The following is a 21570-nucleotide window of genomic DNA, read 5'->3' as shown; positions in this document are numbered from 1 at the left end:
AGGGTTTTTTCTATCCGTTTTAACGTCGCACAAACTAATTATGCGTTTGATTGATGCAGTGAGACGATGGCCATTGTTTTTTAAATACCGAGTTTGAACGCTGTCGGCGAACGAATCCGGTATAATAATAATATATAGATTTTAGTGAGCTCATTACCGAATCCATCTTATCTCCTATGACCGTCTCGAGTTGCCCACCCTAGTCCTTAACCGGCACTTACAACAGTCTCTGCAAATACACACCTGTTTTGTCTCGATAGTATTGTGTACGGCCATTGTCCGGTAGATGATTTTAAAACGTCCAGAAGAAGACCTGTGCTATTATGTCCGGAGATAGTATATAGACATCGATTTTTTTGTTATATATTTTTTTAAGAATCTCTACGCTGCGGGTAGTCTTAACATCATCAACAAATACCAAGTACTCATATCGTCGTTTCGCCGAAAGCGTCAGTTCTTAAAATTAATAATATCCTGATCTATAAGTGTGCTTATCTATCTATGCTATCCGGAACGGTTGTTGTTTATATAAGACATTTATAAGCGGGTTTTGGCCTTATCGAGTCGAACGCCGCCGCACAGGGTATAGTATAGTATAGGTACTACTGCGAAATTGTACAACGTGCGGATCCTAGCAAATTATCTTACAAACTTGTTGGACGTTTAAGATAACGGTCGTTATCATGCCGAATGGTTAAAGCTGTTATTATCCGTCTTCCCTTTAGATGCCTATAGCCCTTTTCGATTTCAATGCCTCGCGGATTTCGACCATAAAATGCTGCATTCTAGAAGGTAATAAAATGGGACGGGCAACGGAATGTAAACTGGGTGGCTAGAGAACAGGACCCATAAATGATTACTACAGTTTTTGGATATACTTTGACCGGTACAATGACACTTAAGAGTAAAGACTTCTAATTATTTGGGGTAGAGTTCAAAATAATAGCAGATATAGGTGAAACGGATATGCGCACTGGGATTTTACTATCTACCAATAAGATATTAGTTTCTTACATAAAAGAAACTATCCATGTAATAGTGGAATATTTTTTTAGAAAAAGTATTATGAGTATATTTGAAGAAGTATTACACGGTAGAACTTAACAACAATTCATTGGTTTACCGTTTTAAGAGTATGTTAATTTGATATATATTGCGATATTTTTCAAGTGTCTATGAACGGTTAGAAAAATATACTAGATTCTAGAATAGTTGAAACTACAATTTATTTTGTCAAAAGTTAAACATAATAATAAACACCATTCCGTTAAAAACAAAAATACAGTTGTATAGAAAACTATTAGATTAGCGCCTATCCACATAGATAATTTTCGAAGGGCAATCGTGACGAACAAATTGGTTATGAAAATAAACTTCACACATAACTTTCAAATGTTTCATTATGTAACCTATAAAAATGTTTACTCCAGATGAGAATACGGAGTGAATAAACTACACAAGAGTACAATTTTTTTTTAAAAATATACCAAATAGCATAACCATGCTCACAACGTGAACTACTAATGACACAATTGAATTGACTTGGAGCCAATCCAATGATGTCCATTCCATCCATCCAATCAACACACACAATATATAAAGTCATTAAAACGCAATACAACAAAATAACGGGCCGAGGCTGACCTATTAAAATAAATAACGACCGTCGATTCGTCCAAGGCATTTACCGTGTAATATAATAAATTAATGTCTCCCCCGGCTCCTATAGAATGGCCTAACGGTAGCTAGTAGGCGTAGATGGATACCTTCCTACAAGGATGGATGTGCCCGGCCCCTTGCTGGGGGTGTCGATAGAAGGTCGTTTACCTCATACTTTGCACAATAATTTTAACAATACAATAAAAACTCTCACGGTATCTATCCAACTTGTCAATCACAGCCAACAAACGCATGGAACAAAACAAAAATATAATTTAATATCACCGCCAATAACAACCACAAAATTATCAACTAAAATACATAGCTTAATATATTCGCACAAGTCTATTCTTTACCGTTCACTTAACACCACAAAACGCAATATTTACAAAAAATATAATCAGTCTACTTTGCACTGAGCCTGCACAACTATTCATACTGTATCACAAGGGTCTGGTTAAAGTTCCGGGCTAAGCACACGTCATTCTACATAATGAGTTTGGGAATTTTTTAAATTTTAGTTGATGAGATAAAATGAGAATTTCGCTTGGAACTTTATCCGGACTCTTGTTCTATAATATTATGTGCCATTTCTATACAAACGCCAGAAGCCACGAGCATCTCAAAACGTTCACCGGATCACCAAAATCACTTGTCCTCACTTCTACCTTCACATTAGACATTTGATAAGGTAAGTTATAAAATATCGTTGTCTTACAAGCTATAAATGCTACGAATAACTCTTATCGATGCTATTTTTTTATAATTTCACAACGTATAACATTTTTTACGGTAGTGTGTTTGTATGATTAATTATAAAAATACAGGCGACTTATACTAGCGTTTAACCGAGCACAGCTCACCGAACTTTTTAAATAAAAATCATATAATGTGCCGTTTGTTAATTTACAATACTACAGAACCTACAGAAACACAAAACCGAATTACTATAGGTACTATCAATTAACAAAGGGCAAGAGACAACGTGTAATCGGTTACAATAAGTTTGTTAATTAAATGCAAAATAATAGTTTTTTCTAGCACTATTTTGTGTCCGTCTTTTGGCTAAACGATAGTATTGTCGCTTGTTGTCGGTTTACATGTTTTTTTTTCAGAAGTCGGGCAGTGATTTAATGGTAACCGATTTCGTTAAAACACGTTTTCTATGTAAAGAAAACGTTATAATTATACATATATAAATATGAAACAATACAAAATCAATGTGGTCGAAGGACTTGACCCATAACTGTTATACATCTATTTACAAATTTACATTATCTTATTATACATATTGAAAGATATAAAAATTAAGTGCGTTTTTTAATAACAATATTATTTAATGTACTTCTTTGATATGTTAGGAACTCCTTTCGTTTCCATACACTTTCATTAACATTCTGTAATAAACACATAATCAAGAAAATCACATTGGAGAGGAAAACGTCCGATTGTCACTGTGATGTACCTGGGGCTTTAGTGACTACAGTGCCTATGTAAATATAATTCTATACCTTGGGTTTAAAAAAAAAAGCTTAGTCTTACGTTTGGAAAATGTGCATTAGTGTGTTTTATTTCCCACTAATGACCATAATTTTAAACTTACTGTTGTAATCAACATGACTCTTAGATTAATAAACATACAATAATTGTTTTTTAGTCAGAGCTAAGCATAAATATGATATAGTGGCGCATTACGTTTTTAATGGACCATAAATCTTATTACTATACTTCGAAGTATTAAAACCTACTTTATCTAAGATACGGGTAGGCAGTAGCAAGTAATGTGATTTAAAATTTTAAATTCTAATAATTAAATAGTTTGAATATATTAATTTGCCTAAACTTAATACCTTTTAGTTGTTGCTTTACAAATATTCGAATAATTTCGATTGCTAATTATTACCGCTATATTTTTTCATGTGCGTCGCCGAGTGTATAATAAATATATCAATGCATTTTTCTTTATAATTTAGACTAACCTTTTTAAACTCAAAAGTACAGAAGAAAAGCAAATACGTACTATAATATTTTTAAATTTGAAAATATTATAAAATAACTATGGCTATATTTCCAAGCTATATATATAGAATTAGTGATAAGAACCCAGTGAGAACCAAAAAGGTGTAAGCCACCATTTTGTTCAAAAACCAGTTTTAGGTCAAACGTTATATTTTGTCAATAGCACGTTTTTCTTCTGTATTTGGGGTTATAATAATTTGTCTTAAAATTTTGTAGGAATAAACTATTAAGCATCACTCATATAAAAAACAATGGAAGTAAAATTTTCATCTTGTACTGCTGTACAATTTTATAAAATTTACTCAGAAGAATGATATTTGTATTCGTTTGATTCTCACTACTTAAAATTAATTTTGGTTTACCACATAAAAACAAAAAAAAAATCCATTTTTTAAGTAAATAAATAAAACAAATATTTGTGTTTTATTTACTAACTTTACTTTAGCTGTTAACTTAGTTAAATTATATTTGATACGACAATATAATATTTTAACTCATTGACATTGCAAAATTAAAAATGATAATAGAATGCAATTAAATCAGGAACCCCGAAGTAGGATGAGGATTTTAAAAAGTTTTGACCTAAGGTTGGCAGTGTGTTCTGTTAAGTTACCGCAGCATTCCTGGTTAAACGCAATACTTTAACTTCTCGTCGTATGATTACCTAAGATTGTTTTTTTTTTATATACAATTACTGTTTATAAGGCGAACTGAAATAGAGTTTGGGAGCTAAGTTTTCCGAGGAGATATTTTAACATGGTCAAGATTAACAAAAATTGTCAACTCCTTTATGTAAGCTAAAATATGTTTTGCAAACTACTTTAAAATAGAAAATGTTAGAATTAAGCTCTCCCTCCCCCTTACACGTGTTACTCCTTTGACCAAACTGAGCAGTTAATAATATTATTCAAAACGCGGTTTGTCCGTGGCAGTGACACTACTGTGAATGAATTGGCTATTGAGTCGGAAGTCGTCCGTTTGATACAACTGGAATCACACGTATAGTTTATAAATATAATTTATATTGCACAAAAAAACACAATTAATGGTGAACAATCGTTATCGTTTTTATCTGTCTACTGTCCGGTGTGCATGTATTAAGGACCAGATAGTTTTTTCGCCCCTCTGTTTGGCTGTTGGTGGTCCGGCGAGCTCTTGCACATCAACAGGTTCTTGTAGGCTTGTCGGTACTCGGAGCTCATCACCACGTATATGATCGGGTTGATGCACGTGGTTAGGTAAATCAACACATACGCGATGATGTTTAACAAGTGCAAGTCTTCCAACTCGTGCAGTGTCTTGCTAATCGTAATAGGCAAATAGCACGTGACGAACGACACGAATATCACCAGGATCATCTTGAGCAGCTTCTTGTCCTTGGACGACATCTTGTCTACCCCGACGGTGCTCTGCTTACGCGTTCTGGGAGAGGAGTCTTGATCCTTCGTCTGAAACACCTGCGCACGTAACGTTATGACATTAACAGCTATGTGAATTATACATTTAAAAATGTTTAGTATCCCAAGCCCACCACTGATCTCCGCCAACGAGTACAATCTCAACACTGGACACGGACAGAAATTAAACTAGGAACGCTAAAAAAGAAAATGGCTCGAGAAAAACCGCATTATTTCAATCGAACTGAATTTTAAACAATTTATTTACCCGTGAGAAATGGCAATCGATAAATCTTTGCTGGCCATTGTGTATAAAATGGATTGAAGTATGTGCGAAATACCAAAGCGTTCGTATACGAGACTACATTAATTAATGATTTTCTATGGCAATGTGACCCATGTCGTAAAAGTGAAAAGCGCACGTGATCAAGTCGTTTGAACAAGGAATTAGGAAACACCCTACACGTGTTAAATGCTGGTCTACACGTGTTACCGTATTCGAGGAAAATAATTTAATCATTTTCAACTGTTAATGCGATAACGGTGTTATGGTCTTGCAGACAGCCGTTTCCAAAGTCTTTTAAACTGACCAAATCTAACGCGTGCCGAAATTCGGTTTACAAGACGTATAAATGTCGTTTGTTTTTAGTAGGTAAAAATATTTTCAAAAATATCAGTAAATAGCCGTAGTTTAACTAATGTAGCTCACTAATTATTAACGGTTGTCATAGGTAGGATATATTTGACGTTTGAGGTTTTTGGATTTCTATGGTAAGTATAAAAATCTCTTTTACGGCGGTTGTGTCTGTCTATCCGTAAGACATGTCTAAAAAAGAGTTGAGCTAACCATGGCCGCTATATTATCATTAATTTACGCTTCAAAGTTGACATATTCGGTTAAATCTTATTACTCGAGTACACATTATCTGAATTATTATCAAACACACTTCTTTTGATGCGGTCTGAATTGTTTTTATTTATTCTAACATTAATATTACATTTAATGTACTTACCGCGGACACGACGTGCGTGATGGTGGCGTTGATGGCCGACGAAGGCGATCTGTCGCGTTTGGATCTCCTGCGTTCCGAGAACGACAGCGGCGAGTAGCTGTCGTCGAGCCCGGACGAACAAGGGTCGGGGAGCACGTCGTGCGGCGACAACATGTGCTGGTCCTTGGAGTCGCTGATCGAACATGTGCCGGTGGCCGTGCTCGAGCCAATCGCCGAATCCGTAGAGATCTCGGGCACCTTGAATCGGGTCTTGAGCGTGTAATAAGTGGCGCCCGTGTCCGCCGAAGACGGTTTCGAGGAAGACATCGGGTTTCTGGGGGCGGCGGTCACCGTGGTCCGGGACTTGAGCGCCGTTTTCCGGACGATGTAGAAGATGCGGGCGTAGCACACGATGATCGACACGCAGGGCACCACGAAAGCCCCCATGAACAGGAACTCTTTGGGCGACCTGCCCAACGAGTCTGGCAGTATTGTGCACGATCCGACGGTCACGTCCAGCCCGAACCTTCCCCATTTGCCCAGCCACGTGGGCACCAGCGCGCCGAAACCGCCTACCCACGTCACGGTCACCATCACGCCCAAGTAGAATTTCTTGTAAAGCCTGGAAAAGAGCAAAACAAAAAAAAACACCTTTAAATAAAATAACTACACCTAAGAAGTACGCCAACGTACATATCCGGTTAATTCTACTGTTTTAATATTAGACACATAGGTCGTGCGCAACATATTATGATTATTGCTCTGGCGATTAATTATAAAATGTTTATCCGACGAACAGGTTGGTTTGTTATGCGAAACTCGTTTTGTAGAAGTCGAAAAACAAACATAAGCATCGGATAAGAACGTTGGAAACAACATTCAAATAATGTACCTATTTTATGTAAAAAGTATATTAAGTATTTATAATTTGAAATCTGACAGGGTATGGTTATCGATATGACTTAACACGGGTAATTTATTTTTCAGTAAAATTTTCGTATACCTTTGTCTACTTGTGGTTAAAAGAATAAAAACAATTTTGCCAACACACTAAAATAAACGTACAAATAATGAATTTATAGTTTATCATCGTACGCCATGTAGGTAGTTCATAGTTGAGCTTACAATATTGCTTATTTAGCATTGAAGTAAATGAGAAAAGTTATTATATCTTCCAGTCTGACAAAAAATATATAATATATTATCATTAGAATTTGAATGTAAAATTTTTAAAATATTGGTGAAAATATCGCCCTATAGAGCGAATTTCAAAGGCGTTTTTATTTAATTCATTCCAAAAATTCCTATTTTAAAAAAAGATGATTTTTTTTAATACTTTTCCAAAGTATCTAGTATTTTATGAGAAATATTTAAGCATAGGTATTAGCAATGATGTGTTATAAGTCTAGTATTTAATTTATATCCGCAGAGAGATACGGAGAACAAGTACAAGCGCAATTTTTCTAAACCATACCTTCTAAGGTTTTTAATAGTACTCACTCAATCCTAGCTTAATTATAATTAACCAGAATTACATCTAAACTAAACATATATTTTATTTTACATGTTAATACCGATCGAATAGTATATCATTAAATATTTGGGAAGTTCTCATAAAATAGTTAGATAATAATCATGTAGAAATTCATTAAAGAATATTATTTTTTTAAGTTTACGGTCAATAGTTATTTTTTTTTATTAATGAAATTATCTACTAAAGAAAATAGTTAGGATCTCCTGAGATTCACAGCATACCAGTAAACCTATATTTAGAAGGAGTGACGAGCGTTGGCGTTCACTAAGTTTCATATGAACAAGTTAAGGAAGTCTTAAAGGAAAATTCTACGCAAAATCTATGCCCAAACAAATTTAATTGAAGGTTATAAAATGAAAAAAATTATAGAACGACTAAAGAAGTTATGCTTAAAAACAAATAAGATGGGTTACTTGAAAGCTATAGATCTTGAGTAAAACTACTTGTATGAAGAACAAAATATCAACTGATCCATGCAAATACAAAATTGAAATCAAACAAAAAATGTCCAAGAAACAATATTGGAATAAATTCCGGAGTAAATGAAGCTCTTAGGAGCGATAATGGCTATAATGAACGTTTAGCTAGATAAATAACTGTAAAGAGTAGCGTTAGATCTCAACGGCTTGAAATAAGTTTAATATAGTTACTTAAATAACTCTGGCCCGGCCCTTCTAAGACACATTAATCTCTGAACATCTCGTACATACATCTCTTACAATAATATAATTTTATATTATAAAACTTTGTTAACAGAAAATGTGCAACAACTTTTAACATTGAAACCGCCTCGTTGCGTTGGGGATACACGTCGCGTCGCCGGGTTTGGTTGGAAGTTATAATAGAATACTTGGTTACTTTGCTGAGTTATTTTGCTCATTTTATGTCTCGACGACTTGTCAACTCGGATGTCTTTGAGGAAATTGTTGGGGAAACAAACTTTGTGTGAATTTCACGGGAAATTGGGCGACCGTTTCAACGGGAAAAGCTACCGAATAACATTATTCACACACACACACACACTTTTCATTTTTATGTGTTGCGTTATGATATGTGGTTATATATTAAGAAAAATTAAAACTGACTTCGTATATAATTATTACATAGTATTAAATATTGTAAATAAGGCAGATATATCGCTGACTTCAGCTATAACTAAGAGTTGTAATAATAGCGGTAACAATTAGATACTGTGATTATCTAGTTTTAATTTTTTTTTTAAATCATAAAAAAAAGTTTTTAACACCACGTTTTTATTGATCAGTTTTACAAAAAACTATATATTTATATGAAATTATAATAACATTTAATGATTCTTAAAAATGTATAATATAATGTTAATAAGTCTTAAGAGACAATGTATAGTGGCCTAAATGAGATTAAGATAAAATGTTAAAATTGTACATTTTACAATATTATGTTGTTCGCTTTTGAAAATATTATCATATCAGTTTTTCTATGAATGTCTTAGGTTTTTTTTAGCGAGTATGAGGAAAATATAAAAAAAGCACTTGGCGTCATGTTATTACAAATATGATTTTTTAGTGCTTTTTATATCTTGTTTTTCGATTCATTTTTTTAATCAAATATTTTTATTCAACTCTCTTGGAAATTTCAAACTAATTCAAAACTTTTCTGAAGGGACCTCTAAACTAGCATTTCTTAAAGTGTAATATACAGGCAATTTTTCAAAAAACACCATTTGTGGACTGAAATTTGTAAAATCATAAATCAACACAGCATTAATGTATTTTGGTAATATATTTTTGTACAAAAATATACTATGTTTCTTCTACTAACAGAACACGTTTATAAGAATACTCTGATTAAAGTTTTGAAAAAAAATATGAATTCTTTATAACATTTACTGCATTTACGGCATCGATCTTGGCACAAAAAATTATTTTTAGTTACCTAATTAATTATTTTGTAGTTGAGAAATTAAAATTTTTAATTATTTTTCACAATATTATTAAAAACGAAAATTAAAAAAAGGAATTTCCATCAATGCTTCGAGCAAGTATTAAAAAACCTACGTATATTTTCAAAACTATTGTCGAATTACGCGTTTCAGAGTACGATTAAAATGCAATGAGTTGTTTTCGATTAGATGAAGAGGCCCTATTAAATAGATTTTGTTTTTTATTGTTAAATTAAAATATTTGCAAGTATTAATGTTTTAATTTTTAAGTTATCCCTATAATTAGATAACCGACCGTGCACGAGAAATGTATAATTACCGGCCATACAATGTGTTAAGAGTAAAGACTAATAGGAGAGTTATATACACATATATATAAATTATCCCAACGTTATTGGGAAACTCATAAACTTGACTTGAAATAGAAGTGTGTACAAATACGCAAAGGATATCAAGTATACTATGTGTACGGTTTAACTTTTTTGTATCAGTAAATTTAACCGCTTTATCCATTTATTTAGGAAATTATCCATTTTAAACTTTTTACTTAATGGTATAGCCATTTTTAAGTTATTTTTATTATTGTTATAAGACTGATCGTATAGATAGTATACGGTACCTACCGATTTTTTTTTTAAGGAATCATTAATAATTATTTTAGAAAACGTTGAATGTGCTCTATGGACTTTTAACGTACTAACTGTTTAATGTAGTCTATTATCAACTTACTTGGGATACAACGTCGGGTGTCCGATCATGATGTACCGATTGATAGTAATGGCCAATATGGTGAACAGTGACACAGCTAGTAGTCCGTATCTGACCAACGGAAATAGGCGACACAATAGATGGCCGTGTATCCAAGATCTATACCAGAATGTAGATGCAGCTAGCGGCAGGTTGAAGCAGCAGAAGCTCAAGTCGGATACACTTAAGTTGATGATAAACACGGCAGTGGCGTTGCGGACCTAAACGAACAAAAACAATAAATTTATGCAAAACCGTATAAAAAAGAAATAGACAATATTTTGGTTGGACTGCGAAATCATTAATAAGTTTAAGAGAAAACAAAACACTTGTCGCTAGTACTATGGTTTTTATGCAAGGTAAAAATAATTTGTTTAACAGCGAAATTCTAGTTGCTTGTTTTCAAGTAATCGACACTTTTTTGCTGAGACAGCCGTGAATTCTGATTAATGTCTGACATTTCAAAGCATATATTTTGATTTATTCTTAACTACCATGATGACCCGGTAGATTTCCACGTAAGATGTATGGAAATAGGTTTTTTTCAGAGACAGTCGTGAATTTGGAGTTAGTATTGACATTTCTAAGCATGTCATGTTGTTAGCGTTAAAAGAATTTGCGATTGCATTATACTAGTTATAGTGATTGTCAATCTAGACATTCCGTAAGTTTGTATGCTCCACAAGTCGGGTGTGCTACACTTCTGAAGACATAGTTTGCGAGTGACGTAGATAAAACACTACAAAGCATACCAACAGTGGAAAACATCTAGGGGCGATTCAAATAGACATATGGCGGATGCTATTTGCGGACGATTTAATACTAATAAGTGAGTCCTCAGAAGACTTGCTGCAAAAGTTAAATGAACAGGGGAATGCGTTTGAAACAAGTGGAATGCCGATAAACCAAATAAATATGCCTTATGAAAGTGTCTTTGATAATGCTCGGCTATATAGTTAGAGGACAAAGAAGTTAAATCTGTAGACGAGTTCAAATATTTAGGAGCGACTATTATAAACCACCTATTACATAGGTTTACGACCCGTATATGATATTAGAATCGCCCCCCCCCCCCCGAAAATAGTTCATAGCTGTGCACTGTCAAAAACTGATTAAACATTTGTAGAACTTGTAGAAGAATTTACATAACTGTATACCGTTAAGTTTATAATAATAAATAATAAATTGTAGTATTATTTTAGCTTAGTGATACAAGTATTTACAAAGTTTTGGTTATTTTTACAATTGTAATTATTTTCTGTTGAAAAAAATCGCAATTTTTTTTAATTGAATATTTGTTGGTGGGTAGCGAAGTATAGTTTATAATAAGTTTTTTCCGAATAAAAAAAACATAGTATGGTCTTTCGCATTTGTTTTTTTCTTATGGTTCGCGTTCATCCGTCCGTGTAATGTGATTTGATGACAACGCATTTAAAAGCAGTTTTTTTTAATAATAATAAAGCAGTTTAATTCTTAATACATAATCTTTTGATTTGCCAACACTGAAAAAATAATACGTTATATAGGTATAAAAAAAACGCTTAAGACGCAGCTCCGTTAATTTCCTTTTTACAGTCAATCTCGGGTGTGATTTCATTGTAGTTCTTTTTTTAAATAATCAACTAAATAATAATATATTATACACCATTCACAAATCATTAAGGTATTTTATTTTGCAGACTTTGTGTATCAGGTTTTGGCAACATATAAATAAATCTGTAAAATTACTATTTCGAAGAGGGGCATATGGTACAAGAAAAAGAGTCCATGCATTTAACACGCTTAGGGCAAACTAAAAACGGATGAAAACAAAATTGAAAAGGACCGTATGCATGTATTCTATCAATCACTTGCCCGTTATATTGATTTCAATAATGTTTTTAAAGAATTGATAGCGTCGATATTGAACCATTGGTTACAGGCTTTCATCATTCTTCTCCTTTTTTTTTTTAAGGTAAAAAGGAGATTGCGAAGATTTGCATATTCCTTTTTTGAACTCTTGGCGTGCACTATACACACGGACATTGATTCGGATAATGAAATGTATTCTCATACATAATATTGTGTTAAACATATCCGACGGGGCTGATAACAGCTCATAATCCATCACGTTTTCACTCAGCGAACAGATCTGTATGTATTTAATGTATTTTTAATGTTAGATATTTCAAAATATAAATCATTTATTTACATTTTATTTACTTTAACAGTTTTGTTTTTATTTAGTTAAGATATGAGCATTACTTAAAAAAAATAATTGTAACTGTTTTATAGAAATTATAGTTATTTTTATTTATACTATAATTACCTTTATGTGTAAATATACCTGTTTGTAATCTGTTTTATAGTGATAATAAATATAAACTATAATACAATTTTATTATATAAATAAATATATAAGATTTTATTTAAAAAATGTACATTTAGCTTCTTTATTTACCAATAATCCTAATAATAATTAATAATAATTAGTAGACCTTATTGACGATATAGAAGAAACAAGTAAAATTGTAACTCAGCTGTAATTCCATTGTTTCGATTCGGCTTTTTTTTATCAAACTCAGAACTTTATAAATAAAATAGTGTCAAACTTACTTTGTTTATATCCGAACTAATAGTTTTTTATTCGAAGAAAAATACGACAGGTTCTTTATTGAAAATAAAAAAAACTTTGAAAAAGCATTTTTGCTGAGACTACCCTATTTGTCTTATATTGTGTCTGTGCATTAAAGAAATATATTCAATATATACAACTAAGTTTTGTACGATATTACTGTATATATATATAGGTAAAACATTGTCTATTTACATAATATAAATAAAAACATTTTTTTTTACAATAGGATTGTTGTGCGAACTGTCTAAGCGATTGTGTTGGCGTTGCTGGCTTTAAGCAGTTAATTTCGGCACAGTAACGGTCAATTTAAAATACAGGTAAAAATATATTGCTACATTTGGCGATTGTGACGGGCATGCTATTTTTGTACAGTAAAAGTCGAATAGATGTTTGGTTTTATTACTCAATAGGAAATGCAAAGTTTATAAAATTGAAAATTGAATTTAAAACAACAAATATAAAAGAGAAAAACACCGATTGTGAATAAACAGATTTTCTCAAAAGGAATATCTTTAAACTGAGCGTGGTCGTACAGGTTTATTTACTTCAGTTTTCGGTGTTTGCACACACATACACACATATTTATATGTGCTTTTATATGTTCCTTTTACAAATAGAATTTTAGAAAAAATGTTTATGATTACATAAGAAAATTTAAAGCAGCACGATTAAACAAACATTGTAAGACCTTATTATAATTTGTATTATTTATATATGTGTAATGGAATAGAGTTTTTCTTTTTTGCTACCAAAAACGTCAGCGCCAAATCCAATAGCGACATCTTCAATTGTCTATAAAATGACTGATGTAGGGAAGAGTTTTAATTTTGACAAAATTAGTTCACTGATTTAGTTCAATAAACCCTTTTAAATATTTTTAGCTTTTCAATAAAATTGATATTCCAAAAGGGAAAACCTTTTTAAAAGTACTTAATATAAATAAAGTAAAATTATCATAGCTTATGATTTTATAACGAAACAAATACAAATTATTTAAAACCTTAAAAAAAACAAATGTTTTTAATACGAGCAATGTTTTTAATTTTTAATAAACTTATTTATATATATTTTTTATGGATATTTTATTTCTATAAGTATTTGGCAAAAACTGCTAAATCCAACAAACCGCCTGAGCCCCGAATGGTTGGGAATAAACAGACGTTAAACGTGCCCACAAATTCTATTAATATTTAATTGAATTTTAATAACTAATTTTGGTCGGCGCTCATTTAACATCAATTGTGTTTTGTATCGGGAATTGAAAATTACATTTCTCGTTTTAAAATTGATTTCCTTTACACAATATTTATAAAAGTTGCAACCGATTGTTTTTAATGACATAGATGCATTATTTTTGCATATCCACAACGCCGTTTTACTATAAACCATTTTTAATTCTTTTTATTTTTCCTATTTTAACAATGTGGCATAAATATTTCCACTTAAGGTAGACTATAATTGGAGCCCGTCATTTTAATAGTATACTGATGATCTTTCTGCAGGTATTATCCTTTTTGTTAAATAACTCTGAAAACTGCAAAAAATTGTTTTCTTCAAGTCTACAGCCGGTTACGTCAACTTGGTTAAGACAGGATATTAAGAATATTTAAATACAACAACTCGTTGTTTTGTAATAATTTGTCACTGAATTATCAATTAACAGTGGAAACCAGATTTAATTATTTAGTTAAATTAGTATTTATTTATTGTTACATGTTTACTATCAACTCGACGATTGGCCAACAAGAACGTTCAAATGTAAAAATGGTGTAACAAATATCGGTGAATATAATATGTGAAGTGAAAAATAAAATGTGTATATATTTTTTTATATCGTATACATAACAATATTTGTTTTCAAGCGGAAAGAGATGCTTGTTAAGTGAAAAAATTATTCTCTTTTTTGAATTGGCTCAGTATTGCCTGTCACAACCGTGGGCGAACGAAACCAATTAGGTTATTCGAGTCAACGAGGGCGTCAAAAGTGGCAATACAATTTTTTTCAAAAAAGTGTCGTTTAAGACCGAAAAATGATTTTCTTTCGGTGCAATCGTTGGTCACGTACTTGGCCATTTTATTGTATCTATCAGTCATATTGTATTTTTCGAACGCCACTAACATGTATGTACAACGATCCTAAAATTAACATTAATGTGTTTGTATGTATGTGCCGGGTTTGTTTTAACGCGACGGATAGGACCTAACCGAAAAAAATGGTTTACAAAATAAAAAACCCACAAATGATAACAATGCAAACAGAAAGGAAGTCCCTTTCTTGTGTAGGATGAGAATTTTGTTCGAGCACACAATCAACAAGACCGTTTAAACACCGTGAACACCGTCTAATGTCCGAATTGTTCAAACTTTAAATAGAATAATGGCACGTTATTTGATCGGGTTATTACTGTTTCGATAAAATATTGTATTTTTCATTCATTTCTCAATTAACACTTTCTAATAGAATAATTACTATAAATTTAATATGCTGCTATCGTCCGGTGTGTCTGATTTATACAATACTTTGTTTTGATTAAATAAAAATTATAAATGTAAATTTACAACAAAAAAATAAAACTTGACAGCGACAAAATTAAAAGCAGTAGTTATACATTCCAGTGTAAACATTGTATTGTCTTACTCCTGGTAAAAAATGTATAAGAATATTTCATATATATATATATTTTTTACCTTTAGCAACGAATGACTTATTATTATTTAGTAATGAAATTTAAATAATAAATATAGTCGAGAAGTTCTTAAAAATGTATTGCTTATTTAACTGTATATTATTTAAACGATATTTCTTAAACAAAAAAAAACCCTTACCTAGCTAAAGTTTTAGTTATTAAGATACAAATACCGAAAATAAAGATACAAACTTAAACATTTTATAATGGAAAAGTTTTTTTTACTTATGAATTGAGTTAAAATTGAAAGAAATGAGAAAAACTTAAAAAAAAAAAAATTACTACCGTAGTTGTTAATTGTTATTAATTATTTGCTTTACAATGAGATAAAACATTAATTTATGCTTTTTTTTTTTATTAATCAAACTGTATAGAATCGCATTATAGTTTAACACTAACAATCGTTTTTATTATTAGCTTCACAAAATATAGTATTACTTGAAATATATTTTGTCGCCGGTTAGTGTACCTTTAATACAGTTATAAGTTTGTTTACTTTTTTGAAACTCTATTACATTTGTAAATCTTTTAATAATTTAATACCATTTGTTATGTTTAAGTGTACATTGCTGTGTTTATATGCTTGCTAATAACTAAAAAATATATGTTATGTTGATATTAAATTAATATTCATTGTAACATTTTTGACTTGTTAAAGTTGCTGGGTTTGGTAACCCAGCAAGCAGCACTAGTACACTGGACAACTCATTCGGTAGCAATATTATTTTTTAATAGTAATTGCATATCATATGAGGGTATAACACAATACTTTGTCAAATAGGCTTTACATTTTAATACAGCCTGTAGGTTGATAATATTACATTATGAATACAACTGTATAGACACATTTTACAACAGAAATTACAATTGGCCATGTGTATATATTCGAAGCACAATTAAAATTAATGTCCTACGCATACATTGTAATGGGATTTCCATAACGGGTATTCTATTAGACTGTTTCCAAATAAGTGTTTAAATTTAACAACATAGTACCAGACGGTTTTCAATTTATGTCTCACACTAAATTCGTATAGGTGTACATAATGTATCGGTACATATGTTAGTAATAGTGAATAATAGTAGCTACTGTTTATAAAGTAAATAAGCCGTTAACCAATGTATTCTTTATAGTGATTACATTACATTTGATTTATTATTAAGTGTCCGACATAAAAAAAGATTCGTTTAGTTTTGAACAGTTTAAGTCAATAGTCACAACTAAAAAAACAAAAATATAATTACAGATCACAAAATATGGGTTTTAGTTGAATCCCATTTAATATTTAAACGTTGGCAAATGACAAACAGTTTTGTTAAATAAACCGAATGTTTATTTTATTATAACAATACCTTTGAAATTAATACAATAGGTAAACAATTACTCGCAGACAATCAATAATTATAATAAACTATTCTCCTAGTAAAAAAACCAATTCAGTTTTTCTAAAGGCATAGTAATTTAAAACTCGATAAAGCTCATGAAAAGTTTATATTTTCTAAAAAAAAGCCATTAAAATTATTCAATTTTCTTCTCAAACAAAATTCTTGTATATTTATTGTATACCATATTTATTATTAAACAATTTGCATTCACTCGTAAATAAATCATAATTTGTTTCTTAATAGTTGACAGTTTAAGGTTTTCGTAATGAGTTTTCTTAGCGCTTAAAATGGAATGTAATCGTTGGCGACATTTTAAAAGTTTTGAAAGAACTCAAAAATGCATTCCCAATAATTGATTTGTTTAAAAGTTACCATTTCGAAGTAATAGCTTCACAGGGCATTATAGTGTATATACCATATGTGTGTGCACGATTTTGTTTAATGTACTTTAACTAGGTCACACAATCTTATTCTAAAAACAATTTTCATATACAAACATGACGTCATCTTGAGTTATTTGAGTAGGTTACGGAACATAGGATACATCTTGACTTCTTGTTATTTTAGTTTGTACATTGTTTTTTTGTTTACTCGTGTTGCATACTTTTTCACTTTAGTTAAACTGTACATCCCTTGCTATTTATCACAAACTACAAAATGTGTATGATGTCCAAGAGGGAGGAGTAAACCCCTAACAATTAGAATAACGCGAAGAAGCATTATAATATTTACCAATTTCATTTTTTATTATAAAAAATTGTACTGTACAAAAAAATAATACCGATATTTATGAATTCGCGACACAACCATTTATTATTCTAGTCAAGGCCAGATATATCAAAATAGTATCATATAATTTATATCAAATCATTCTGTGGTTAATATACAACATTTTAAAGTAAAATGTTATTTTTGTTTAGTTTACACATTATAATAATGTATATTGGACTAAGTAGACAACGATTAACAATATCTCAAACAAAAGTTACAAAAAAAATTGTTTTATTCCTATGTATGATAATAATTTTAACAATTTTATTTAAAGCGCAAAATGTTGCATTACAGAGTTCACAAAATATAATCTTATAACTAAATAATTATTGGGAATTTTTTTCGTCAAGTGGTCGTTGTACATAAGAAAGTAAAAAAAACTCAAGTTATATAGTATTCTGCACGCCAGTCGTTACTCTTTACTGAGCTGGATCTCCATTGTTTTATGTTTATTGTAATGGTTTTCACGATAGAATGATTGTCGCTGTTAAGCCCGTCTAACAAGTCTTATAATAAACATTTTTTTGGTCTTCTATTTGCTCTATTACCGTTTAATTGTCCTTCAAATATTATTTTAATAATGTACACAGAGGTGTCCCTAAACGCAATAATTGGATTGTCACAGTAGTTCCCTCTGATGGCAAACCATCTGACATGGGTGTAATAAGTCAACCGATGGTTATAACTATATAAATCCCTACATTTGTTAACAAGTAGTTGTATTATAATGTGTATATTTTATAGTATTAACTACGATTATAACATTTGCATAAAATATGAAAGGTGTGTCGAGTAACGCGTAATGAAGATTATATATAATAGATGTTTCAAAGACTTTTACACCCTCTATTTAACCGATGTCAACATGCATTTAGTGTCGCCTAAACAACCCCAGCCCAATAAACCGAAAATTAACAACGATTTGGTCGGGATAAAATATCGTTCACGAAGAGCTGTGTAAAAACTTGAATTTATATTAATGAACTAACAAAAAGATTAATTTTCTAATATTGTATAATAACATAAACTAAAATATCTCCAAAATGAAAAACTATACAAAATTGCAATCAATCAACATTATTAACTTAGAAAGAAAACTTGTTATATGTTAAGTATCATTGTAGGGTATAAGATATTTCATGTTTCATTTTATTTTAGTAGTATGTTGCAACATACTTACTATTAAAATGGATTTAATGTATCATAAGGCCTAACAAATGAGGTACTCAAGGCGAGTAACGTCCGAGAGATTTTATCAACGAACAGTGTAACCAACATTTTTAAAGAATTTTTTATGTTCGGGGTTTTTTTTAGTTAATTAAAATTTTTTTAAATCGGTTAAGTAGTTTAAGCGGAAAATGAAAGCAAACAAACGTATATACATTATATGTATACAGAAACACATTACTCTTTTTGTTCTTCTGTCGGGTAAAATAGGAAATTTTTCAAACGGCCATACCTACATAAATTAATTACAAAGTAAAAGCAAACACGATGATAAATACTCAGCTCATAAAATTTGTATAAACTGATCGTTCAGTTAATGACTAACTTTCGGCCACATGAGTTATAAAGTGTACGTTTCCTATTTACGGAAATCAATTAATAAAGCAAGACTTTCACGAAAATAAAATACCACTTTATTGTCGTTATCCCTAAATGTGTAGTTTTGTATTTATTTTAGCTTCAAAGCGCAAATGAAATGGTTTTTCAATAATATGCTTATAATTTATTTTTTACTTTTGGGGCTGGCCATTGGACCGATTTTTTTTATAAAATATACTTCAAAAATTTGTATGGTAAATGTATAATATTTGTATATACAATCTACATTTTAAATGTATACATCAGAAATCAACAATTTTAAAATAATTCATCGTATTCCCTTCAAAATCGAGAAAAACTCCAATGTAATTTACCTACATATTTTTTAACTTGAACGGCACATAATTGGTTTCTAAATCTGTATGGAATATTCTTTAGATACATTGCCATCAATATACCTTGAAAAACACAAACATATACCATTAACCCATTCCCCTGGAAAGGGAGGAATATTTTTATTCAGTTTATTTTTTTAGGTGTTGTTTAAAACTAGACTGAAAATTAAACTGAAGGTAGATCTTAGTAAGGCCTAATAACATATATTATTTTCTCGAAAATCTGTAATAAAATTTTTTTTTTATTGAGGTAAACCCCCTCAAAAAATGGGAAAATCACACTCTCTCTGATATTAAATATGTTTAGTTCAGTTTCAAAGTATAGTTTTTTTAAAATAAAAAATAGTACAAAAATTAGTCCGTATAATAATGCCAAGTTTACTATTTATATACACATCTATTGTGAATAAAAAAATAATAGAGATACAGGATAACTAGAAGACCAAAATGAAAGTACTGAGTAAACGCACATACATATACAGCAAGTAAACACATCAGGGTCAGAGTTTGAAATTCAGAAACAATTACTTCCACGAAACTATTCCATTAAGAACCAGAATACAAAATGAGAATAGAGGAAAACGGTGCCAGTGGTAATAATAGTAATAGAGTTAAACGAGTTTTAAGCCACGTGTCCAAATATAATATTAACAAAGGGTCTATGAAACACCGCTATTCGTCGTTGATTAAATTAAATCTCATTATAATGAACAGTCTAAGATATCTAGAAATTTGTTTTGTATAATAACAATATCATTCCCAGCGCACTCTGAATACACACACAATCATAAGTGGATTTTTCCACATAATTGCATTACAATTCTCACAAGCGGGATCCACAAAAAATAAACATAGTTATTTTAGAATATATAAATTATCACTTTTAAACACAATTTCAACCTTAAGCGGATGTGGATAGATTGTGCGTAGATCACAAGTTGAATTAATGTATTTGTGCACACTAGGATTAGGTGTTATGTAGAAGTGTATAAACAAGCGGTGAACGGTTTTGCATGTCAAATGAAATGTGGGTTGCCGCGTCGACGGTAATTGATAACTAATTGGTTTCAGTAAAATATTAGCAGGAATATATTCCTATACTGATTGAAACACTGCCCACGACATAATGCAAATTTTACTCATTACTTGTTAGAACTTAAACAATATCTCTGTAACTATTATGACATACGTCCAACGCGCGCCATATTTTATTTACATAAGAAAATCTCGCGGCTTAAGTACTCCGGTTAAATCTTAAGACTTTTGAGTGTATTTTAGACAATATATTTTGTTCATGCTTTCGCGTGATACATTATTTTGATTAATGTACGCGTTCGTGTGAATAAAACACCTGGGGAACGTATTATACCTAGAACTATGTAATAAATCATTAATGACGGCTATAGTGTGTGTGTATAACATGTATAATGTCTTGGCGCAAACGTCTGTTAAAAAAAACATTTACAATTATTAGACATAATACACCAATACCGCGCTGAACGTTACTTTAAATAATGTTAAATTGATTTTACGACAACGCCGTTGAATATAATATACATGTATGGGTTTACTGCAAATATACCAGTTTTGCGATAAAAGTGTACCTAACAAAAGTTATTCGGGAAACTTAAATATCGAATTACATTTATTTTGCTTCTTTTAGTTGTAACTAAACAACTTAATGGGGAACGGCTGAGTGCCGGATAAGGTTACAGTGATTTTTTACGCACGGTCATCGATTAGACCCTTTGGTCCCTAACAGTTTCTTACTCTGATTGGGCGACCGGTTAAAAAAACAATTAACCTTTTTGTAATTTCCGAACTCGTATGGTTAGCGTTTATATTTTACAAAACTTTATTCATATACCTATTTCATGCTGGATAATATGTATAAAATAAG

The 21570-nt window shown here is 30.9% G+C and overlaps 1 protein-coding gene across 1 annotated transcript in view; it reads right to left on the bottom strand.

The window, feature by feature from the left end:
- Positions 1 to 4130: 4130 nt before the first annotated feature.
- LOC126846509 (G-protein coupled receptor moody) overlaps positions 4131 to 21570 on the bottom strand; it is a 109202-nt gene continuing 91762 nt past the window's right edge. Inside the window, exons 3-5 of the mRNA XM_050585983.1 lie at positions 10252 to 10490; positions 6089 to 6689; positions 4131 to 5135 (exon numbers count right to left, since the gene is read on the bottom strand). Coding sequence (XP_050441940.1) covers positions 4776 to 5135; positions 6089 to 6689; positions 10252 to 10490 — 1200 coding nt within the window. The 3' untranslated portion in view covers positions 4131 to 4775. The remainder of the gene's footprint in view (positions 5136 to 6088; positions 6690 to 10251; positions 10491 to 21570) is intronic.

This window comes from Adelges cooleyi, unplaced genomic scaffold (assembly GCF_023614345.1).
Source record: "Adelges cooleyi isolate 19-005CV unplaced genomic scaffold, UGA_ACOO_1.1 ACOO_flye_CR_arks_rails_tigmint_CR_PRNA_9, whole genome shotgun sequence".
NCBI classification, from domain to species: domain Eukaryota; kingdom Metazoa; phylum Arthropoda; class Insecta; order Hemiptera; family Adelgidae; genus Adelges; species Adelges cooleyi.
The sequence above is the reverse complement of the archived record's forward strand: the minus strand, read 5'-3'. Positions and strand labels throughout refer to the sequence as shown.